The sequence below is a fragment of the Chlorocebus sabaeus genome, chromosome 17 (genome assembly GCF_047675955.1).
Source record: "Chlorocebus sabaeus isolate Y175 chromosome 17, mChlSab1.0.hap1, whole genome shotgun sequence".
NCBI classification, from domain to species: Eukaryota; Metazoa; Chordata; class Mammalia; order Primates; family Cercopithecidae; genus Chlorocebus; species Chlorocebus sabaeus.
This window is the reverse complement of record NC_132920.1, coordinates 38,746,729-38,771,651: the sequence shown is the minus strand read 5'-3', so window position 1 is coordinate 38,771,651 and position 24,923 is coordinate 38,746,729. Positions and strand designations below refer to the sequence as shown.

The 24,923-nt window shown below is 40.6% G+C and overlaps 2 protein-coding genes across 4 annotated transcripts in view; one reads left to right on the top strand and one right to left on the bottom strand.

Moving 5' to 3' along the window:
• Positions 1 to 8,053, bottom strand: part of LOC119626745 (uncharacterized) — a 45,566-nt gene extending 37,513 nt beyond the window's left edge. Inside the window, exons 1-3 of the mRNA XM_073006180.1 lie at positions 7,988 to 8,053; positions 6,955 to 7,050; positions 2,752 to 2,950 (exon numbers count right to left, since the gene is read on the bottom strand). Of these exons, the coding sequence (XP_072862281.1) occupies positions 2,752 to 2,950; positions 6,955 to 7,050; positions 7,988 to 8,053 (361 nt within the window). The remainder of the gene's footprint in view (positions 1 to 2,751; positions 2,951 to 6,954; positions 7,051 to 7,987) is intronic.
• BTBD9 (BTB domain containing 9) overlaps positions 1 to 24,923 on the top strand; it is a 469,792-nt gene that overhangs the window by 15,367 nt on the left and 429,502 nt on the right. Inside the window, exons 1-2 of one of the 3 annotated variants that reach the window (XM_038005644.2) lie at positions 6,839 to 7,075; positions 12,310 to 12,504. The exons of 1 other annotated variant lie outside the window; for it this stretch is intronic. In XM_038005644.2, coding sequence (XP_037861572.1) covers positions 12,412 to 12,504 — 93 coding nt within the window. In that variant the 5' untranslated portion in view covers positions 6,839 to 7,075; positions 12,310 to 12,411. Of the gene's footprint in view, positions 1 to 6,838; positions 7,076 to 12,309; positions 12,505 to 24,923 lie in introns of those variants that run through there. One more of the 3 variants, XM_038005643.2, reaches the window with a different exon arrangement.

The following is a 24,923-nucleotide window of genomic DNA, read 5'->3' as shown; positions in this document are numbered from 1 at the left end:
AACTGCCTTACAACATGATATAAAAAGAAACAAAATTAGCAAATACTAGACATTTTAAGATTAAATATTCTCCTCAGTTGGAGTCCATGTATTCTAGGTACACTAATTCTTGAAACCAGTTCTTATTAGACGTGGAATCTCCCCTCATAAGGCATTATGAAAATTTATGGGAGTATCTTTGTCTTCTAATGTAATTTTATGAAATAAACATTATTTCATTATAAATTATTTTGTTTTTGCCTTACAGTGTTTTGTTATTGTTGTTGTTTGTTTGTTTTTTGGATGGGGGTAGGATTTTGTATACCATTCTATTGCATAGTGTATTTTTATTTTTTTACTATGTTTGATTTTAGTCAAAAGACTGAGAAGCAATTTTTAATGATAGGAGTCTCACTCTATTACCCAGGTGGGTCTCAAACTCTTGGGCTCAAGCAATCCTCCTGTGTCCAGAGTTGGTTCCTGCCAGTGGGTTCGTGGTCTCGCTGACTTCAAGAATGAAGCCACAGACCTTCGCGGTGAGTGTTACAGCTCTTAAAGATGGCATGGACCCAAAGAGTGAGCGGTAGCAAGGTTTATTGTGAAGAGTGAAAGGACAAAGCTTCCACAGTGTGGAAGGGGACCTGAGCAGGTTGGTGCTGCTGGCTGGAGTGGCCAGCTTTGATTTGCTTATTGTCCCCTCCCATGTTCCGTTTCTGTCCTATCAGTGCCCTTTTTTCAGTCCTCCCCACGATTGGCTACTTTTAGAATCCTGCTGATTTGCACGTTTTACAGAGTGCAGATTGGTGCGTTTTACAGAGCACTGATTGGTACATTTTACAATCCTCTTGAAAGATGGGAAAGTTCCCCAAGTCCCTACTCAACCCAGGAAGTCCAGCTGGCCTCACGTCTCAATCCCCCCTCTAAACGGGACACGCCAACTGCTGTTGGGAACTGGGTGATGACCACTCTAGCTACTTCCTAGAAGTAGGGCAAAGAAGGGGCCCTGCATTTGTAGTATCCTCCAAGGGGAACTCTCTAGGCTAGCTAGAGAGCCATTGGGTTGGTCCAGGGGTCCTCAGTAGAAGTTGTGACTTGAGCTCATTTGGGGTTCCATTTATAAGACCTTCTGTAGCTTGATGGCCTCGATCCTGGAGGAAACAAATTTGACAAGGAGTTTAAAAATACAGGGCCTGAAGGCAAGTAATAGCAAGATGACTGTCTTGGGACCTAGAAAGGGGAGAAGCCATGTCACCCAACTCCAGAGGTTGGTATAGGAGTTTGAGAGGCGTTGTCTGGTTTCAGAAGCCTTTTCCTGTAAATGCCGGGCAGTGTCTCGTACTAACACTGACTGGTTAGTGTAAAAACAACACTCTTCCCCTAAGAAGGTGCAGAGTTTTCCTTTCTCAGCAGTGAGGAGGTCTAGGCCTCAGTGGTTTTGGAGAGTCACTCCTGCCAAAGAGTCTATTTGGGTTTGTAAAGTAAGGATAGATTTTGTAATTTCTTGCAAACTGTCTGTAAAGTCCTTTGAGAGTGTGTGGTAATAGGCTAATGAAGCAGATAAGATAAACTAGCTATTCCCGTTCCCGTAGCAATGGCCATTCCTAACCCTTTAAGTAGGCGTATGAGTTGTATGGCCCTGTGCTGATAGACTTGAGCTTTGAGGGGCACTGATATAGTCTGATTTCCTGAGGCAATGTCAATGTTGGGACTTAGGAAGACTAAGGTGCAGGTGCCTGTCCAGTTGGTGGGGGGGGCAGATATAGGTTGAAGTTCTGCATAAGAAGAATGTGCCTTGGCTGGGTAGTCAGAACTGGTTGTGTATGTTAAAAAGGTGTGTGAGTTTGTTGTTTTCATTTTCCCATACTCCTAGAGTACTTGCCAAGGTAGCTCCGGTGAGTGGCTGGAAAGGGGTGTTGGGAGCAAACTGAGTGGCTCCCTGTGTTCTGTTTTCCCGTTGGAGAAAAAACCGTTTTGTATCTACTAGGAACCATTCAAGAGAGTAATTGAAAGAGGGGAAGAGAAGGCATTAATTAGTGGTGGGGGCACTGCTGCAGGGGGTCCAGGGAGGAATGGTCATGCAGGGAGTATGTTTGCCATTACAAAACCCGGACTGTTTGTTAAGCAGGGAGACAAGCCGTCTGAATGGAGCTGTTTGGGTGACTTGGCAGTTACTGTGATCAGTTGGGGCTTGAAGTTGTAGGGTGTAATTACACTGATGAGTTAGTAGGTGCCCCAGGGGCAGGCCTGATAACAGGTTGCGTTGGATGCATAAAGGGCTTGGAAAGTTAAGACAGTATTCGGTATTCGTGGTTACAGGGCCGCGTATAGGCTTTTGACTGCTTGTGTAATAGGTGAGGTTGGAAATGTAAGAGCGTAAAAGCTGGATTGTGCATCCTGTTAGGGTATTTTTGGTCCTATCAGAGATGGGGCCTGAGACTTATGGCCTCCAGGTGCAGTGAAGGTATCCCTAGATATTGTATCCCTAGCGCCCTGGAAATTCCCTGAGTTACTGTGGCTTTAAGATCCGGACCATTGTCACTTTGTAAGCTTTGGGGAAACCCAAATCTAGGAATTATTTCACGAATTAGTACTTTAACCACTTCCTGAGCCTTCTCTGTCTTGCAGGGGGAAGGCTTCTATCCAATTTGTAAAGGTCTCAACACAGACTAACATAGTATTGAAATTCCCTTGACTTAGGCATATAGGAGAAGTCTAACTGCCAGTCCTCTCTGGGATAGTGCCCTATTCTTTGTTGCCCCAGAGGGGCCTTACGATGGACCAAGGGATTATTATCCCTTTGGCACACTTCACAGGCTTTGACTGCTTGTCGGATGGTCTGGAGGAGATTTGGCCTTGTAAACAGGGATTTGGCCATTTGATGAGTGTTCTCAATACCCATATGAAAAGTTTGGTTGGAGGGACTCATGTGGTTTCCACTGGCTGGCTTCGGGTATGAGTACCTTTCCGTCTTCTGTTATTAACCACCCAAAGGGGAGAAAACTGTACCGCCATGAAAGTCCCCATTCTGTTTTGGTCAGGGAGTACTGGGGCTTAATCTCTTGAACAGGTTTGTTCCATACCAAGGGTCCTTCCATAGGTATTTCTAATGGGAAGTTCTGCCTGGCAGCAATTTTGGCCTCAGCGTCTACCCAACGGTTTCCTTCTGCCTTTTCTCCTTAACCTTTTTGATGGCTTCGGCAGGGTAAGACTGCCACCTCCTTGGGTTTTTGCACTGCATGCAGTAACTCCATGATTCCCTTGTGGTATTTAATGGGTGTTCCCCCAGAGGTTAGGAACTCCCTTTCTTTCCATATTTCAGCATGGGCATGTGGGATTAGATAAGCCTACTTGCTATCTGTATACACATTTATTCTTTTTTCCTTTCCCAGTTCTAAGGCTTGGGTAAGCGCCACTAATTCTGCTAACTGGGCGCTGGTCCCTGGGGGAACGGGCTTACTTTCAGGTACTGTTACATCACTAACTATGGTATAACCTGCCCTTCATATCCCATTCTCCACAAATGAACTTCCATCAGTATATAGGTTAAGGTCAGGATTAGCTAAGGGGACTTCTAAGAGATCCTCTCAGGTGGCATAAGTCTGGGCTGCAATTTATTGGCAGTCGTGCTCGATTGGTTCCCCATCCTCTGGGAGAAAAGTAGCAGGGTTGAGGGCCACACATGTGTGTATTTGAAACACTGGTCCCTCAAGCAGTAGCCCCTGGTATCTAAGCAGGCGGTTGTCTGATAGCCATAAATTTCCTTTGGCACCTAGCATGTCATTTACATCATGAGTAGTCCAGACAGTGAGATCCTTTCCTTGTACTATTTTGGTAGCCTCTGATACTAAGATGGCCACTGCCGCAACTACTCAGAAACAGTGAGGCCAGCCTTTTGCTACGACATCAGTTACCTTCCTTCCTTCCTTCCTTCCTTCCTTGCCACTGGTTGTGGGGTTGTCCCACGAATCCGAGTAAGGATTCCAAAAGCTATTCCTGCTCTCTCTGTGGTGTATAAAGAGCAGTTTTGTTCTGTGGGAAGGCTTAAGGCTGGAGCTTGTACTAGGTCCTGCTTTAAGGTTGTGAAGGCTGTTTCTGCCTCTGGTTCCCATTCTACTAGATGAGTATTTGCCCCCTGGGTCTCCTTGATTAGAGTATAGAGTGGCCTGGCCATCTATCCAGGGATCCATAGTTGGCAAAAGTCGGTGATCCCAAGGAACCCCCGCAACTGTTTTAATGTCTTAGGGCGAGGACATCAAATGTCTCTTAATGTCTTAATGTCTATACAAGCCAGTATAGATTGTATTCGTTCTTTGCTGAGGGTCCTGGTTCCTCTGGCTAAGATTAGGCCTAGATATATGACTTGTAGGCAGAGCTGGGTCTTCGATTTAGTTGCTTTGTACCTTTGATTAGCTAGAAAGTTCAAGAGATCTAGAGTAGCCTGCTGGCATGAGGCTTCCCAACTTGTAGCCAAAAGTAAATCATCCACATACTGAAGGACCAGAGTGCCTGGCCTTGAGAAGTGGCCTAGATCTTGGGTAGTGTCTGACCAAACAGATGAGGGCTATTCTTAAACCCTTGAGGCAAGACTATCCACTTAAGTTGGGACGTGTGATCTGTGGGATCCTCAAAAGCAAAGAGAAACTGGGAGATAGAGTGCAGGGGATTGCAGAAGAAGGCATCTTTGAGGTCCAAAACAGTGAACCATTCTGCTTCCTCTGGTATTTGAGAGAGCAGGGTATAGGGGTTGGGTACGACTGGATATAGAAGAATTACTGCCTCATTGATGAATCTAAGATCTTGCACTAGTCACCACTGACTGTTTGGTTTTTGTACTCCTAGAATTGGGGTGTTGCAGGGACTGCTGCATTTTCTTACTAATGCTTGAACTTTTAAATATCTGACAATATCCTGTAATCCTTTGTGAGCTTCAGGCCTTAAGGGATGTTGCCTTTGATAAGGAAAAGTGGTGGGGTCTTTTAGCCTGATATGAACTGGGCGGGCATTTTTTGCCCTTCCGAATTGTCCTTCCAGTGCCCTGATTTCAGGGTTGATTCCCTTCCCAAGTAGGGGGCAACAAATGGGTAACTTGTTCCCCATATTCATATAGATACTAGCTCCAGCTTTGGCTAATATGTCCCTCCCTAATAAGGGTGTGGGACTTTCAGGCATAACAAGAAAGGCATGTGAAAAGAGCAAAGTCTCCCAATTACAATTGAGGAGGTGGGAGAAATACCTGGTTACAAGGCTGCCCTAGGATTCCTCGGATGGTAATGGACCCTGGGGACAACCATCTGGGGCAGGAGATTAATACAAAGAAAGCTCTGTGAGTGTCCAGGAGGCAGTCAATTTCCTGGCCCTCAATGGTTAAACTTACCTGGGGCTCAGTGAGGGTGATGACATGAGCTGGCACTTGCCCTGGGCACCCTTAGTCCTGTTGATGGATCATCTGGTTGGGAGCTTCTGGCCCAGAGAACCTTTGTCCTCTGGGGCAATGTGCCTTCCAGTGATTGCCTTGGCATAGTGGACATGGGCAAGGGGGCGGCTTCTCATTGGACAATCTTTTTTCAAGTGTCCTTGCAAACCACACTGATAACAAGCCCTACTGGGTGATTGGCCTGCTCCATTTTCTGTCCTCTCTGAACCACCAAGGCTTGTTTGTCTGAGGGCCATGACTAAGGCTGCAGCCTTTCTCTTATCTGGCCTTTCCTTTTCAGCCTGTTCCTCTTGGTCCCTTTATAGAACACCGAGGTTGCCAGGTTTAATAATATCTCCAAATTTTGCTCAGGGCCCAGGGCTAGCTTTTGGAGCTTTCTCCTGATATCTGCAGCTGACTGGGTAACAAACTTATCTTTTAGGATCAATTGATCCTTGAGGAGTTGGGTGACAGGAGTATATTTTCTTAAGGCCTCCCATAGCCACTCAAGGAAGGCGGTAGAATTTTCTTCCTTTCCCTGAGTTGTGGCGGACATCATTGAATAATTCATGGACTTTTTCCTAATTCTCCTTAGTCCTTCTAGAACACAGGTCAACAGATGTTTGCGACTCTAGCCCCCATGATCTAAGTCTAGGTCCCAATGGGGATCCATACTGGGGACGACTTGCTGACTGGTAGGGAATTTGTCCCTTTCTTTGGCTGTCATTCTATCATTTACTTGACTAAGATACCAGGTATCTGCAAACTCTTGGGCTGCAGCTAAAGCTGCATTCTTTTCATTAAAGGCCAAGGTTTGATCTAACAGTAGCATGACATCTCTCCAAGTGAGGCTGAAGATTTGCCCTAGATCCTGTAGGACATCTATATGTTTATCAGGATCATCTGAAAACTTCCCCAGGTCTACCGTGATCTACTTTAAATCAGAGAGAGAAAAGGGGACATGTACCCAGGTTGGGCCAAATTCCCCTACCCCTACAGCTTGAAGGGGACATGACCAATAGCTCGGGGGGTTTTGTGGTCCCTTGGAGATTTCTTTGCTTGTTTCTTTCTGGGTGGGGGAGATTAGAGGAGGCTCATCATTAATAGGAAGGCGAGCTGTAGGGAGGCTAGGATATGGAGGTAAGCTGAGAGGTCCTCCTGTGGAATGTAAATTGCAAGCTTTGTATAGTTGTGGATTATCCTTCAATGAAAAGAAAGCTTGGACATAAGGTATTTCACTGCATTTGCCTTCTCTCTTACAGAAAAGGTCAAGCTGCAGGATAGTATTGTAATGTATGCTTCCCTCAGGTGACCATTTTTCCCCATCAGAGAGAGAATATTGGGCCCAGGCCAGAGTGCAGAAGAAAATAAGCAGCTTCTTTTTCAGGGTTTGCGGGTCAAATTGGTCCCAGTGGCTTAGGATGCATTTCAAGGTGAGCTTGTTGATACCTGAGTGTTTCCCATCTGAAAGGAAAAACCGCTCACGGTTTTGGTCTGTTTTTTCCCCATCCAAGAGCCTGCAATGGTCCCTGGACCCTGCTGTTTGGAATAGTTGAACTTACCGAGGCAGCAGCAGAAACACTTGTTTTCCTCCTAGACCACAAAGAGGACCGAAGAAGGTCGGATTTAGTGGCCCTTACCAACACATTCTCGAAAACCTGCACCCAAAGAGGACCGAGAAAGGTCAGATTCAGTGGCCCTTACCAACGCATTCTTGAAAACTTGTTAGAGACCTAAGCATTTTCCCCTGTTAGTATTGGGACCTTGCCCTTGTCCTATAAAGATGATACGCCTCAAAATGGAGTGGAGGGCCGTACCCTGAGGGAGGGAAGGGATCTCCAGCATTGGAAGAGTGTCCTTTTGTCCTCACTTCTAATATGAATAGGACGAATATCCCCCCAACTTTGGAGTCTATAATTTCTGAGGCTCCCCATATCCTAGCTTTGGAAATGGCCTTTGTTAGGCCTGCTACTCTGAGGAGGCATCCTAAAATTCCAGATAGTCCCCCCTATGATGGGGCTTTGGGCAAAAATTATGTCTTTCTGATTGGTGAGCCCGAGTGCCTAAAGAAGGGAACAGAGTCCCGAAATTTATATTAGAAATCATCCTTATAGCAGAAACTAGAAGAGCATCAGGGACAGGGAGTAGTTTTTAGAAGCAGTACTAGCCTTGGAGAAGAGAGGCAGGAGGAAGTTTGTCTGACAGGCGTTAGGACCCAGGAGGCAAGGGTAAGGATAGATAGGATAAATGGGCGAGCCTCCTTGGGTGATGTAACTTTGAGAGTTCTGCTCATGACTGCAGGGTCAACCAACTTTTTGTTGGGACCCTGGAGCTGAATGGCTTTCCTCTCTATCAACCCTCGGCTCAGCCCAGAAGTGCAGGAAAAGCAGAAGGTGGTTCCAGGCAAAGCAATGCTCCCAACTCCAAAGAGTTGAGGGTTGTTAGCCCTTTCCCAGAAAGCCTGACGCCCATGTCTTTAGTCCGGTGGCTGCACCAGTCACTTTTAACTGACTGACAGGTGCCTGGTGTTTAGCCCCTGAATTCTAAGGAAAAATAGGCCAGAATAGCAAGCGAAACGGGTCTGATGGTACTCACTGCATAGCGGTATCCCGGACTAGCCCCGAAGATGTGTTCGGAGTTAGTTCCTGCTGGTGGGTTCATGGTCTTACTGACTTCAAGAATGAAGCTGCGGACCTTCGCAGTGGATGTTATAGCTCTTAAAGATGGCACAGACCCAAAGAATGAGTGGTAGCAATGTTTATTGTGAAGAGTGAAAGGACAAAGCTTCCACAGTGTGGAAGGGGATCCAAGCGGGTTGCCGCTGCTGGCTGAGGTGGCCAGCTTTTATTCCCTATTGTCCCCTCCCTTGTTTCGTTTTTGTCCTATCAGAGTGCCCTTTTTTCTTTTTTCTTTTTTCTTTTTTTTTTTTTTGAGACGGAGTCTTGCTCTGTCGCCCAGGCTGGAGTTCAGTGGCCGGATCTTGGCTCACTGAAAGCTCCGCCTCCCGCGTCTACGCCATTCTCCTGCCTCAGCCTCCCGAGTAGCTGGGACTACAGGCGCCCGCCACCTCGTCCGGCTAGGTTTTTTTTTGTATTTTTTTGGTAGAGATGGGGTTTCACTGTGTTAGCCAGGCTGGTCTCGATCTCCTGACCTCATGATCCGCCCATCTCGGCCTCCCAAAATGCTGGGATTACAGGCTTGAGCCACCGCGCCCAGCCAGAGTGCCCTTTTTTCAATCCTCCGTGCATTGGCTATTTTTAGAATCCTACTGATAGGTGCATTTTACAGAGCACTGATTGGTGCATTTTACAGAGGGCTGATTGGTGCGATTTACAATCTTCTTGTAAGACAGAAAAGTTCCCCAAGTCCCCATTCGACCCAGGAAGTCCAGCTGGCCTCACCTCTCACTCCCACCTCAACTTTCCGAGTAGCTGGGACTATTAGACATGTGCCTGGCTTGCTAGTGCATTTTTAAAAAAGTGTTTAGTAGGTTATATATCTCTGAATCTTATTTCAGAATAGTAGGACGGTGTAATAAAATATTTGTTATAAAAAGTAGGTGTTGGGTCTAATAGCATTGATGGCCATTGTATAAGTAAAAGTCCAAACATGGCACAACTGGCTTCTCTGCTCAGGGTCTTACTAGGCTGAAATCAAAGTGTCAGGAGGTCTGTAATCTCATCTGAGGCTCAGGGTCCTCTATTTAGCTCAGTGGTTGTTAGCAGAATTTGGTTCTTGTGATTATACAACTGAAATCCTCCTATTCTTGTTGGCTGTCAACTGGAGGTTGCTTTCAGCTCCTAGAGGCCGCCCCCAAGTCCTAGCCAATGGGTCTCTCACAACATGGCAGCTTGCTTCTTCAGGGCTAGTTGGAAAATCTCCCTCCAGTCAGCTATAAGACTCTTATATAAAGTCACTGGAGTAACTATCCTATCATATTTCCAGGTCCTGCCCACTCTCAAGGGGAGAGGATTATGTAGGTATATGTACCAGGGAGCAGGGATCTTGGGAGCCATCCTACATTTCTGCCTGCCACAGCCAATATTATCCTATCCTCATATCTGTAACTCTTCACTGTCAGTGAAGTTCAGTTATTTGAAAAAGGACCGCAATAATTACTTTAAGCATTCACACAGGTATTGAGTACCTACTCTCTATACCAGGTACTTTTCTAGGCACTGAGGTGAATAAGGCAGAACCCTTGCTCTCCTGGAGGTTATCTTCTAGGGCTAAGAGCAGTGAAGAAAATCAAATGGAATAGAAGGTTAGAAACGGTAAGGGAGTGAAGGGAGTAGTAGGGTATGTAGGGTGGTTAGGGAACCAAGACCTGAATGGTGAGTGACCAGTAGTGTGAAGCTTTGGGAACAAAACATTCTGGTAGAGGGAAGGTAATGATAAGGATCCTAAGTCAGTAATAAGCTTTGACTGTGTTTAAGGAACAGTAAGGCCAGTGTGGCTGGAGCAGAATGTGCTAGGAGAGGAGTTGGAGATAAGTTTGGGGAGGTGGTTGGGTTGCAGAGCTGTAGATCTTGGTGGAGTATGATTTTTATTCAGCATGAGATAGGAAGGCATCGAAGAGTTTTAAGCAATGGAGTGACTGATCTGGTTTATATTTTCAGAAGATTTATTTGGAGAAATGGCATGTAAGGGTGGAAATGTATAAATACAAAGAGATACAGTTTGTGAAGGAAAAGAATATCCTTCTAAGTACAGATGACAAGAGCGCTGGCTAGAGTGGGATCAAGGAAGGCTTCCTGAGGAAATGGCACCTGAGTTGCACTTGGATGATGGAAGGTGAAAAGAGGAAGCGTGGTCCCAACAAGGGATCAACTTATGCCAAAGCCCTGTGGCATAAGGGAACATGTCAGTGCTAAGGAACATCATGGGAAATGATTAGTTAGGCAGGGCCCAGATTCCATAGGCCTTGAAGGCCCAGTTAAATATTTTTTTCTGTGGTTCTTTTACGGTGAGAGCCTTGGGATACCACTGAAGGGTTTTAAATAGCGACAGGAGTACTAGAAGGAGAGGATGAGGGAAATGGTTTATACTTAGTTTTGTAATTTCAGAAGTTCTTTCTGGTTGCTGCATGGAGGACAGTTTGGAGGAAGGTCTGAGTGGAAAGCTGGAGCTCACTTAGGGAGCTATGTGAGGGTCTGAGTGAGAGGCAAAGGTGGAGTGAACTAGAATGGTAGCATGGAAGTTGCAAAGAAGTAAATTGATTTGAAAGCTATCTTAGGAGGTAAAAACAAAAGACTTGCTGATGGATTAGGTTGGAAGGTGAGATCCAAGGCGGTGTCTTTCTGGCTTCCACAGCTGGATTCACTGAGCTAGGGAACATTGCATAAGGACAGGCTTTCATCAGGGAGGGGCATAGAGAGTGCGAATTGAGTTTTAAGGTACCTTTGAGAAAAGTAGGTGCAAATGTAAAGTAGGCAGTGGTAACATAGGGATCTGGAATTTGGAAAAGAGATCTGTTAATATCTGTATGACCTCTTTGTTAGTTTTGAGGTCTTAAATATATTTGCCAGTCACTGTAAGGTGCTGGGGATGTAAAGATGAGTAAGATGTTATTCAGCATTTGTTGAGTGCCTACAGTCTCTATGTTCTGGCTATTGTCCTCTGGGAGCTTACTAACCAACAAGACAGGTCAGTAACAAAATCACAGCAAGGTATGATGGGGGCAGCGATAGGGGGAACAGAATCTGACTGAAGAGGTGACCTCGATTGGCAGCATCAGTGAAGGCTTCTGCTGAAGGGCTTGAAGCCTGTTCTGAGCCTTGAAAGAGGCAGAATTAGCCAGACAAGGAGAATACAAGAAGTTCCAATAGTAAAAGGCCTGGAGGTATGAGAGGAGAGACTTGACAACTCAGAAGAGCCAGCAGCTCCATATCTCTGGCTCTCACTAACCAGGGAACAAGGTGAATAAGCAGGAGGGCTCCTCACCAGCAAAGTCTGCTTAAGTTGGATGTTTTTATGGTGGTAAGGGTTGTGGTGAGACTTGACATAGCTGTTTGGAAGGAGAGAAAAGAATATTCGTAGCTGGAAGGGACTTCAGAGAATTTTTAGCCCTGTCTTCTCATTTACAAATGAGATTACCAAAAGCCAGAGAGGACAGCTGATTTGCTGATAGGAAAGTCAGGGCCCACATCTCCCAGAGTCCAGATCGAGGTTCCTTACATTGCTACAGGAACGTCAGTACCCCTTAACTGTGTATTCCCAGGCTCCCTCTGACATTTTTATACTGAAACAAAATGTGCAGGAAATACACAGAATGCTGTCATTGAGTAATGCATGTGTCTATATAGGCCAAATATATATATATATATATATATATAAAAAAATATAAAATAAGAGTCTCACTCTGTCGCCCAGGTTGGAATGTGGCATGATCTTGGCTTACTGTGGCCTCCACCTCCTGCAATTCTTATGCCTCAGCCTCCCAAGTAGCTGGGATTACAGGGGTCCACCACCATGCCCAGCTAATTTTTTTATTTTTAGTAGAGACGGGCTTTCACCATGTTGGCCAAGCTGGTCTCAAACTCCTGACCTTAGGTGATCCACCTGCCTTGTCCTCCCAAAGTTCTGGGATTACAAGTGTGAGTCACCATGCCCGGCCTGAGATTTTAATTCTGACAGTATGACTTTGGATACCCTTTATTGGCTTTCCTAAGACAATCTCTAAAGCAGCACTGTCAAACAGCACTATAATGTGAGATACAAATGCAAGCCTTGTATGTAATTTTAAAATTTCTGATAGCTACTCTGATGAAAAAAGTAGAAAAGACCAGTTGAAATTCATTTAATATATTTTATGAAGACTAATATATCTAAAATATTACCACTTCAACAACTGCTCAATAAAAACATGTTTTTTTTTTATAAGTCTTTGAAACACAATTTATATTTTACACTTACAGCTCGTGTCAATTTGGACCTACTATATTTCAAGTGCTCAGTAGCCACATGTGGCAAGTGGCCATCATTGTGGCCATTGCAGCTCCAAAGGGACAGGAGAGTTCATGGAAAGTAGGCACTGCATTCTACTGCCTCATGAGCCCAAGAAAGCAAACCTTGCTGAAAATCAGCAGCTAAGGCAATTGAAAGGGAAGAAGGTAAGAGTAGTAATTCTTGGGTGTGATACAATGAGTGCCCCCAGGCCCCTTCATGTCAGACTTGAAGGGGATTTGGAGGTGGGGAGAGTGTGGAGAATGGAAAAGAGTTTGCCCTTTTATTGCCAGGAAGCTAGTAAGTTATTTTTTTTCTTTCTAAATTGAGACTGCATTTCCCCACATTGTTACTCATCATGGTTAATTTCCATAGTACTCCATTCCTTAAGTCATCTTGGGAATAAATAGACATTTGTAGGCTGGCCATTAGATAGTGCAACATTGTTTCTGAGGAAAAGACTTATGAATTCAAAGGCTTATATATAATTTGTTTTTGGAATGTCATTATTTTTGATTGCCAAGGGAGTGTTTGGAGAAGGAATCACAGTTATCTTTTGCCTATGATCTCCAAGTTACAGCACAAGAGAAGGATAATAAACTTTGTTAGTTGGTATCTGGGTATTACCTGCTCTTTATTCCACTGTGGCTAGGCTGGGCTTGGCTCAGAATAGGCCTTTACCAATTGTTGGCTTGAATATTAGTTGAAGAGCAGACATTCGTGAAACGCAGCTATGTGAATCATTTATTTCATGAGCTTCCATTCTTAAACACTTGCTTTTCATAGGTCCTACCCAGTATAACTAAACTAACAAACTGAGTAACGTAGAAGTGTAGGAAGAACAGAGTCCTGGCCTTCCCGTGTTCTGAAAATGCACACCTATGCACTGTCTAGAAATGCCTGACCATGAGTTTTATATTTTTGTGAATGGAAAAATTGAATAGTGATATGTAGAGATTTTATGGTGTTGATTCTCAGGATAATAACATTGTTAAGGTTTGTTTATATTCCATTCAAAGTATTTATAGACTTGACAGTTGAAAAAAAAAAAAAAACCCAAATCACTAGAGACTTTGAGAGCAAACACCAAGAAAGGTGCAGTATGATAATTAAGTGGTTTTGTAAGTTTAAATATATTTGGAAAAAAATGAGAAACATACAAAGTGTGATAAGGGAGTATAACCTTGGTTAGTAAAGTAGAAATGAGGAAACCAAATACCCACTGAATACAAAGGGAATGGAGAACTTCCTAATGAAAATATTTGATTATAAATAGTTGAGAGATATTTTTAAGATGAGGACGTATATTTTATAATCAATTCCTGAGACTCACATGGAGTCTCACATTTGTGTTTAATGTCATACTTGTTTATTACATCCTTGTGGGACACCAGGAAGAAAGACCTAGTCACTGCCCTCCAGGATTTGCATTTGGACACATATTTAGCTAATTCTAAAAAGTCTCTTGTTAACTAAAATTCTGTCCGCATCAGTGTTTGCTCATGTCTCATTGCACTGTTTCTTGGCACAAGTAGGAGGTCATCTATATTTTTAAGAAAATACATTTTAAAAAATGCATCCTTTTGATAAATCTCTTTTAATAATTTCCACTGTTTAAATTTTTCAAAATGTCTTTTATGTAAAAGAGAAATCCATTCTTGTTCTAAAAGAAGGAAACACTTGAGAAATACATTAAGTTTAATCATAAAACTTCCCAATCATTCCCTATCTTCCTACATTCCCACTTCCCTCTCTGGAGGTTACTGCTGTAAGCAGTATGATGTGTGTGCTTGGAGTTGTTTTTTCTGTGTATGTTTATTTAATAAATAGGTACCTTCTAGATGCCATGCATGTACATATACATATATGTATTTAGACGCACATATATCTTCACATGTATTTCATATATTTAAATAAATGGATCCTATTGTATGAGGTCTGCTTGCTCATGTCACTTATGATGCTTTGGCACTCAAGTCAGGACATAGAGATCTATTCCATTCTTATTGATGGCTATATTGTATAGATGCACTGTATTATATTTTCCATTCACTGTATTGATGGACGTTTAGTCTCCCCAGCTTTTTGCAGTTACAAGCAATGCTGTAATTAATAACCTTATATATTTCTAGAAGCACAATTGCTGGGCCATAGGAAATGTATATTTAAAATTTTGATAGACTGCCAAACTGACCTCCAAAAAGCTGAACCAGTTTATACTTACAACAGTATACGAGAACATTATTTTCTACATACATGATTTTGTTAGTTTTAGAGCTTGAAGGACTACAGAATGTAGCCTAACTTCCCTTTCCCTCTTTCAAGGGACTTAAAATGATCTGCCCAGATCTTACCCCCACAGAACTATGAGCACTTCTCCATTTCTGATCTTTGTTTCTATGAAGACATTGTAGTTTAAGCACTTTTTATATTGCAAGGTTCTACGACAGTGTTTATTTGTTTCCGTGTCTTCTCTGTTGTTACTCAAAACAAACTTCCTTTTCAGTCTCACGTTTTCCATTAGTGCCACTGAGTGTCTCCTCCCCTTGCTGTGTTGTCTGCATGGAACATCTTTCATTTAATATCCTTAAAAAGCTACCTTCTTTAATTACTTAAATCTCATTTTATCCACAGGGCGTATGGGTTACTTTAGATATACCATGGCTACAGCAAAGAGAGTATTTTATGAATCTTGTTTCGTCATCAGCGGCTGATTCCTGTTTGCCAAGTAAAACATAAGCTTTTTCGTTTATATACACTCCGAGAAGCTGGCATTTGTCTGTTACAACATTTCTGCTGGCGTTTGTCTTTTACCACATTTCTGCTACAATTTGTCTGCTATAATTTGTCTGCTTTATATTTGTCAAATAATGTGATGCCATTTCAACTAATGAAGTCTAGCAACATTTAAAAAATTTGTTAACAACAATTCATTTTTTTCTTTTAGAAATGACCTTCAGAAAGTATTCTGCTTATAAAGTGTAGTTTCTCTTCTTCTTGTGTCAGTGTATTTATTTCTAAGGTACCTGCATTGTAAGCTTCTGTTACAAAGGCATAGTTCCAATATCTTCTTTTCATGGGCTATGAGAATTTGTGTCAGTGACATCCTAAGTTGGTACTTTAGCTGAGTTGGTCACATACCAGTATTATGACTTTAGGTAAGGAATCAACTGATGAAATTCTAAGGAACAGAGATCAGCTTTGATGCATATTTCAATCATGATAAAAGAAAGAGAATTCAATATTAGATGTGAATTAAATTTGCTCCATGAATGTTGTTCAAAACTGAGGATAGCAGTCTAATCATAAGCTCATCAATTATTCATTAGTGTCTTGAGGGTATTAGTGCACAGAATACAGAAGAACCATCCACTACCCTTTAGAGTTTTTGTTCTCAGAAGGAAAAAAAAATATTCTCTCTTTTTTAAAATTGGGTTTTATTCTCCCACACTGTAGGTGAAGTGTATGTACACATAGAAGAAGGTGAAAAGGCAGGCCACATATTTGCTTATTCATGGGGATTTGTGGAAGTATGGTGGTAAAATTAAATTTGAAATATTAAAGGCTGGCAGTTTTATAGGAAAAGTCTATTTTCCTAATATTAGGAGAGACATGGACTTCTTGGACTTAAACTCTTTTTTTTGAGATAAGGGCTTGCCCTGTCACCCAGGCTGGAGTGCAGTGGCGTGATTATGGCTCACTGCAGGCCTTGACTTCCAAGGCTCATATGAATCTCCTGCCTCAGCCTCCAGTGTAGCTGGGACCACAGGTGTGCGCTACCATGCCTGGCTAATTTTTTGTTTGTTTTGAAGAGATGAGGTTTCACTTGTTTCCCAGGCTCTAAACTCTTTTTGCCTAAGCTTTTTTGTTCCTAAAATGAAGTTGTTGGCTTGAGTTGTGCCTGTTCCTTCCTTTATTCTTACATACACACTATAGATTTGGATTTGGAAGAATTCTTGGTCAATTCAGTGGCCCCTTAGCTCAGCCAGTATCAATGGCTGTAGTTTTTGGACAGTAACTCCTAGACTGCATGGGGATACCTGTTTCTGAGTTTCTTTTTCTTCTGCTGCTTCTTTTTTTAAAATCACAGTACAGAGTGTTATGTTGGAGTTAGAATACAGTTAATGTTCATAAAACAAATGGGGAAGAGGTTATATGGGGGAAAAAGAGCAAAATACTAGTATAATTTGTGGAACATTTCCTTTAGATTATGTTCTAGAATGGCACAGATAAACTTATAAATCAAGATTTTATTTTGTACAGATTTCTCAGAGTTGATCTTTTTTATTTTACAATTCCACAGAAAATAGCCAAGATACCAGGTTTAACCAACAGTAGTCAAAGTATGCATAGTAGAACATTTTTATAACATTGTACAAATGAAAAGCCAATTTCCTTTACACAGACAATAATGCAAATGTTCACAGTAGCTTTGCTACAAAGAAATTAAAGTGCTGCAATTGATGATTCCACTGCTTTAATGGGAGTTCATGCTATAATAACCTTTATTAATTAGGAAAATATCATATAATTTAAATCTGAGCAAGAATATTACAGACCCATAAGTTGCCACTGAAGAAATTAAACAGAAATGGCTTGTCTTGTATTTTCAAATATTATTACAACTAATAACCTCTGCACCTCATCATGACTTTTTCATTGCTTTTTGGCTCTAGGTGCATATATTTTTCTGCTCCCTGAATACAGATCATGCAGTTTTCAATGGCTTGGGACCAACAAGGCTGAGAGTATGGAAAAGGATAGTTATGTAATCTCTGAGATCCATAAGTGATTCCAACTTCTTAGAGTTGCAGTCTATGACTTGTCATTCCTAAAAGTCATCTTATCTTATTTTATGGGAGATTGCCTTATAGGAAGTCACATACTAGAGCAAATGAGAAGTAAGAGACTGAGGGGAAAGTTTGGTGGCTGAATGAGGTAGGTTATAGATAAACATTTGGAAGTTAGATTATGAAATCTGGTAAGTTTTTGTACCTGATCCTTTCTGAAGGGAAGGAAGAAGAAGAAGAAAGCTTCAGGATTTGGGGGAATTTAAAATCAGAATGAAGCTCAGTGGGGACATTTGATACTTATTTTATTGGAAGATGCCTGATTTGAATGATTTTGTTTGTTTTTTCATAGTTACTTGGGAAAGGTTGTTTTAATAAGAGGTTGAATCCAGAGAGACTGGAGAGTGCTTGAATTGAATAGAAAATAAAAATAATTTGGCAAATTATAAATTGGGCCTTTTTTTTTGCCTTGGGAGTCTTGATATTTTGTGATTAAATAATAAATAATAAAGGAGTAGCTTCTCCCAGCCACCACAGAGTTAGTTATTATACAAAGTGAGCCTGGAGCATTTCATAGTCTAGAAGAACACTTCCCAAAAGATGGCCCAAGGCTACTGGTCCAAAACATATTGGCAAATAGCAGGAAATATCAGTCTTTCATTTATGTATATCCTTTGGCAACTTACTGATAACCAGTCAAGTGAAGCATTAAGAGTATGCAAAATGTGGCGTACAGAAACCCACATTAGCATAATACTACAGTTTACAAAGGCTTCTAATTTAAGTTTTCTACTAAGAGGTTTGGAGACTATGCAATGCATAACAACTTAGCAAAGCTCAACATATGAACATATAAACATGCATAAGGTAGAATTACTTTACATTTTAGAAAGACATATACCATCAGTATATGTTGAGTTGAGCTTTTCATTGGTTTCCATTCTTAATTTTTTGTTATAAATTACTGTTTAGTCTTTATTTAAATTTCTTATAGGTTGTTCACTTAACCCTGTAGTATATATTGATGCATATTTGTATCAATAGTATTCTTATTTTGTAACTTTTAAGTAACTAGATTGTACATTGCTGTTCCAATGTGAATTATTCTCTTTGTATTAGCAAAGCACATGTATGTATAATCTTCCCAAAGAGAACTGAAAAATAGCATTTCATTCTTATCACCCTTGGTATGTTTTACCTGGTCTGAAGATGGTATGTTAAAGTTTGAGAACTGCTCCTCTGAGGATTTAGCTGGCAGGTCTAGAAGTCAGAGTCAGAATCATTTCTGATATCTTACATTCACTTAGCAAGGTCTTATAAGTTCAGGACCTTGACAAACCCTTTCTGAATCTGCTACTTATTGGGTATGTGCTTTGACAAGTTACCTAATCTTGCCTGTGTCTCAATTTCCTGTTTGTAAAATGGAAATTTTAAAAGTACCTACCTAATTCAATTCTTTGAATATTTAATAAGATGATATATGTAAAATGCTAGGACTGTCTGGCTTATAAGCAAGTCTTCAATAAATAGTAGCCATTGTTGTTAGATGAGAAGTACTTTCAGTGTCCCTACTGTAAAATGGTTAATTTGTTACCAGATTCTAATTTGGTTTTAAGCTTGTTTTCAGATTAAAACATCCAGTGAATATATATTTAGTCAACAAATATTTTAATGCTTTTTGTGTGGAGGTTCATTGTTAATTATATTGTGTGTTTCAAATGATTTATTTAATCATTTAAAATAATCAAGGGTCACTTTCTTATAAAATCTTTACCGCTAGTAAGTAGTAAAGTTGTCATATTGGCCATTTTATTATTATTTGCTGTGTTGACAATGTTATATTATCTTCAATCAGTGGTTTCATTGTGGGAACTTTTTTTATTTTTTAAGACAGGGTGTATTAGGGTTCTCTAGAGGGACAGGATTAATAGCGTAGATGTATATATGAAGGGGAGTTTATTAAGGAGTATTGACTCACACGATCACAAGGTAAAGTCCCACAATAGGTCCTCTGCAAGCTGAGGAACAAGGAAGCCAGTCCGAGTCTCAAAACTTCAGAAGTAGGGAACCCGACAGTGCAGCCTTCAGTCTGTGGCCAAAGGCCCCAGAGCCCCTGACAAACTACTGGTATAGGTTCACGAGTCCAAAAGCTGAAGAACTTGGGGTCTGATGTTCGAAGGCAGGAAGCATCCAGCATGGGAGAAAGTTGGATGCCAGAAGACTCAGCAAGTCGGCTGTTTCCCTTCCTGCTTTTATGCTGGCAGCTGATTAGATGGTGCCTACCCAGATTGAGGGTGGGTCTGCCTCTCTTGTCCACTGACTGAAATGTTAATCTCCTTTGGCAACACCCTCACAGACACACCCAGGAACAATACTTTGCTGCTTTCAATCCAATCAAGTTGACACTCAATATTAACCATCACACAGGGTCTTGCTTTGTCACCCAGGCTGGAGTGCAGTGGCATGAACATGGCTCACTGCTGCCTCAACCTCTTGGGCTCAAGCAATCCTCCTGCTTCAGCCTCCCTAGTAGCTGGGACTGCAGGTGCACACCACCATGCCATGCTAACTTAAAAACAAAAAGTTTTATAGAGAAGGGGTCTCGCCATGTTGCCCAGATTATGGGAACCTTTTTATAATTCACTTCTCATTTTGTGAGAGAGAATTTTTAATTAAAACTAGATAACATTTGGAAATTTCACTTAAGCAAGCACATGTTAACTTAATACTTACCATGCACAAGTAAGGACACTACCTTCAGCCCTGCCTCTTTGTGGAATTCCCACTCTTCTCTCAAGTCACCTATTTATTTTGTGACACAAATGACTGTTTTTGACATGTAGATCATGAGAAGGAGGCGGTGCCATCCACTTACTAAGAATTAGTAAAGCTGGCCGGGTATGGTGGCTCACGCCTGTAATCCCAAGCACTTTGGGAGGCTGAGGTGGGCAGATCACCTGAGGTCAGGAGTTTGAGACCAGCCTGGCCAACATGGTGAAATCCTATCTCTACTAAAAATACAAAAATTAACCAGGCATAGTGGTGTGCACCTGTAATCCCAGTTACTTGGGAGGCTGAGGCAGGAGAATCACTTGAACCCAGGAAGTGGAGGTTGCATTGAGCCGAGATCACGCCACTGCACTCCAGCCTGGGTGACAGAGCAAGACTCCCTTTCAGAAAAAAAAAAAGAATTAGCAAAGCTGATTTTTATTCTCATTTTTCTAGGTTAAAAATTAATATCAATCCAGGCATGGTTGTGTGCACCTGTAATCCCAGCTACTTGAGAGGCTAAGGTGGGAAAAGCACTTGAGCCTGAGTCTAGCCTGGCAACATAGCATGACCTCATGTCTAAAATACATACATACAAATACACCAGTATAAATGTTAATATTTTCTTTCCAAATTCCTGTGGTTTGTATTGCAGTCTCCCTGAAATATGAGCAGCCCACTTGGGAGAGCACATAGCCAGTTATGTGGATATTAACCCTTACTCTCATATAAGAATATAACTGATAATTTTCTGAGTTCTGTTCATTTAGTATTCTATTTAGCATCTTTACGGAAATATTTGACTTTCTAAATCTCATAAAATCATGGCCTGGCCTACGAGTTTTAGAATTTACATTACTTGTTATCTAGTCCTACTTTCCTTAGTAGACAATGAGTTCTTCAAAAGTAGAGACTTCCATTAATCTTTGTGTTTCTGTCGCCTAGCACTGAGCCTGTATTGTAGAGAGAGCTCAATAAATCTTTAATTGAATGAATTATATACATATTCAGAAACTAGTTTGGCCATTGGCAAAGAAGTAGAGAATCAATGTGGTAACTGGAAACTGGAATTACATGCATGCTCCATAAAATAATCTTGTCAAATGTGTTTTATGATACCATTCTTTAGTGGTCAAACCTGAGCATATTTATAAACATTTATTTGCAAACATAAAATTACAGAAATGATGAGACTTTGGACACTCAAGTCTTTCCCAGAGGAAAAGGTATGTCAGGAATCCTGTCATGTGAACTCCAGTCATGTTCTTACATAGCACTTTACGAACTGGAGGATAATTCTCTTCTGCAAGGTTTAGAATTGGGTCTGCAAAATATCTGAGTCAAGGTTACCTCTAGCAGCATGGTCAGTCTTCACCTGTTTCCGTAGACTTTTGGATGACAAGGGTAGAGTATATATCAAGAGAAGTGAGTATCCTTCCTGTGAGAAGTAGAATGTGATTTTTTTTTTTTTTTTTGGAGAGTGTTTAAGATGCAGACAGGACATCATTTATCTCCCCAAGCGATATTAATTTAAAGTTTAAGGAATACTCCTTCAAATTACATAGCACATGGGTACCAAGAGCAGAAAGAAATTGCTAAACCATATGCTTGTAAATGCCATCTCTTTCCTCAAGAGAAAGATCATTTATATTTTGCAATTAAAGAGCAGAAGGTCTTTTTTCCCATAAAGGCTTTTCAGTCAGGAAATACACCGGGCAGAGAGGGCTTCCCAGGGGAGATTCATACAGTGTTCAAGGACTCTTTGGCATCTCCACTTTGTGGAACTTTGCTCTTTGACTATTTCCTGATTAAACAGTGGAGAATAAACTTTAATTCTAAAAAAAGGTAGTTAGCCCTGGTTAAAGTAAAGTTTGTAAACAGTTGCATAAGTGAGATTTAAGTAAAGAAATCGATGTTTGGGTCAACTTGTTTTTTTCCCCCTTAAGGGGCAATTATAACGTTACAGCACTGTGAACTACATATGGTACTCTCAGTTTATTGATGGACATTGTTTATTATTTTGGTTAGAACAAATGGGTGTTGGTTTCTTACTGCATAATAAGCAGGCAATAACCCTCAGGATTTTAGTACTGCTGCTTAAATCATTTTTGATTTTTAATGCATTTGAATTCATGAAAGTTAACTAGCCAAGAAAAATAGTATAGTTTCTATACCACCATCCCTGGTAAATAAATTCATATGAGGTCCCAGAATCCAAAACTATTAATTGTGTATGGTACCATGAAAGGTACCGTTTTCTGGTTGAGATATTCCTGTCCTCTCTCAGTGTAAGTCCTTCTTCCCCCTGCCTTTCCTACTGTTCTTACCCCCATCTTGAAGGAACAGTTTGAGTGAATAGATTACCCTTGCCCTATGCTGTGAGGATCAGCAAGTTTAGACTCCAGGACAGTCAATAGGGGCAAACTGAAGAACACTTTGCATCTGGAAAAATCTGCCTTAAGTCTGGAAAGAGTCAGACAGAAACTCTCTTAGGTGAAGATCTTTAGTTGGGAAATATCAGATGCAGTATCCTAGTAGGCCATGCTCCCCTGGTATCTGATTTACCTGTCTTAGTGTAATGAACTTTTTTTCCCTTTGCTGGTTTTAGTGTAATGAACTTTATGTCCTTGCCTTCAAGTTGTTAATTAATTTTTCTCTGCGGAGATAATACATAGCCCCTCTGCTTGCCATTTCTGTCTTAGTCACTAAATCAAGTTCTATTGCTATGGCAAATCCAAACACTTGTTATCTCATACACAAAGCAATTTATTTTGTAATTTTGTGGCCAAACTTACTGAAATATTTGTTTATAGTTTTACTACAAATAAACATTATAACATTTGTAAACATTACAGAAGTATGTAGCGCACTATGCAAAATTTTCCCACAGCCCCAGTCTAGCGACTTAACCGTTGGTTAACAATTTGATGTATATTCTTGCATTTTCAGTGTATTTTTTTAAACAAGATATTTCACTATACTATTGTTTTATAGATTGTCTTTTGTATGTAAATACACATGCTTAAGATTTTTTTCAGTTCATTAGTATCTAACTTTATTCTTTTAAAATCATTTATAATATTTCATTGTATAGACATACCATTATTTGTTTAACCAATTCTCTTTAAATGGGCCTTCAGGGTTTTTTCCAGTGTTTTTGCATTACAGAAAGTGCTGAAGCTGACATCCATATACATTTCATTTTGTACTCTTATATGAATATTCAGCTTACTTTTTTCCAAATGGCTAGCCAATACCTTTTGTTGAAAAAAATTCCGTATTTTCTCCCATTTAATTGAAATGCTACATTTATATAAATGATGCTCCTAGACTTACAATATGGTTACGTCCTGATAAACCCATGGTAAGTTGAAAATATGGATCTTTTAATAATATTGGATCATTCTATCCCCAAACAACTTATGTCTCTGTATTTTTCTTAAATCTTTCAGTGGAGTTTTATAATTTCCTTACATGTCCTATGAGTTTATTATTACAAGTTACCTGTGTTTTGCAGTTATAAACTGCAGATCTTTTTACTAATATTTTCTAGCTGGTTGTTTTTGGCATGGAAGAATGCTAGATACTTTCGTATAATTATTTTATGTGGTCACTTTAGTGAACCCCTCTTATTTTCTCTAATATTTTTTCAGTTGATTCTCATGGATTTTTCATGTGGGCAGTCATTATCTGCAAATATTGATTTTTTTTTTGCCTCTTTGTTTCCTAATCCATTTAACTTAAATTTGGTTTTTCTTTTTTATCCTTTTGAGACAGGTTCCTGCTCTGTTGCCCAGGATGGAGTGTAGTGGCACAATTATAGCTCACTGCAGCCTTTAACTCCTGGGCTCAAGTGATCCGCCTGACTCAGCCTCCCAATTAGCTGGGATTATAGGCTCATGCCACCATGCCTGGCTAATTTTTAAGTTTTTTTGTAGAGATAGGGTCCTGAACCTCTGGTGTCAAATGATCTTCACATCTTAGCCTCCCAAAGTGCTGGGATTACAGGCATGAGCTCCTGTGCCTGGCCAACATTTTAAAATACACATAGGTAGACTGAAACTATCATTTTGTAGATAAACTATCCCATTGGTGAAACAATACTCATTTTCTGCATAAAACTGTGGCATTGGTAACTTTGTTAGTACCTTTGGATCTTTGCAATAAGATTCAAATTAAATTATATGCTAAATGAATTTGTGGATTTTTTTTTTTTTTTGTATACTTGTACACCTGAGCAAAGGATGGAAACCTACAGCTGTAAGAGTCTAAATCAGTGGCTGTTTTTCCAGGTTGCTTAGTAGAATCACTTCAGAATGGTGATTCCAATGCCTGGGCCTCATTCTAGACTAATTAAATAAGAGTCTCTGATGAGTGGGACTCAAGCATCTTTTTTTTTTTGTTGTTTTTAAGCTCCCCATGTGATTCCATTGTTGGGCAAGCTCACCGAGAATCACTAGTCTAATTAAAATTATTTCTGTATGCCAATAAAATTGTGTTTATTTTATCCTAAGTGGCTATTTTCTGTACATGAAACAGTTTCATGTTTCCATTTGGAAAAACATAATTAAAATGCAAGTTTAGCAAAATGAAATTAGATGTATTGAGAAGTAAAGCTCCAGAGAACTTATTGTGGTAGATATATACATATGTAATATTAATGTTTATGATATATCAGTTTAAGAATTATAAATTTCCCTTCTGAGCTGGTTAACCAAAAATCAATCGTTGTTCATCAGGAGTCATTTAGTAAGTAATTTGAGTATTAGCCATGACCTGAATTAAATATTAAGAAAATATACCAGAAAATATATTTACTGGGTATATACATTGCATTTTTTTCAGCCAGGAAGAGCGTTTTGTTTAGAGTCATGGACGATCATTGAAATATTGGATAGTGATGTGAGAGTTTGTATTGAAGAGGTTTTGAAGTCAGGTTCCAGTAGCTTTCTGAATTTCCTGGCCAACACAGGAAATGATCATAGGAACATCAGTTGGGTAACCCAGCAGGAAACAAACAAAAAACC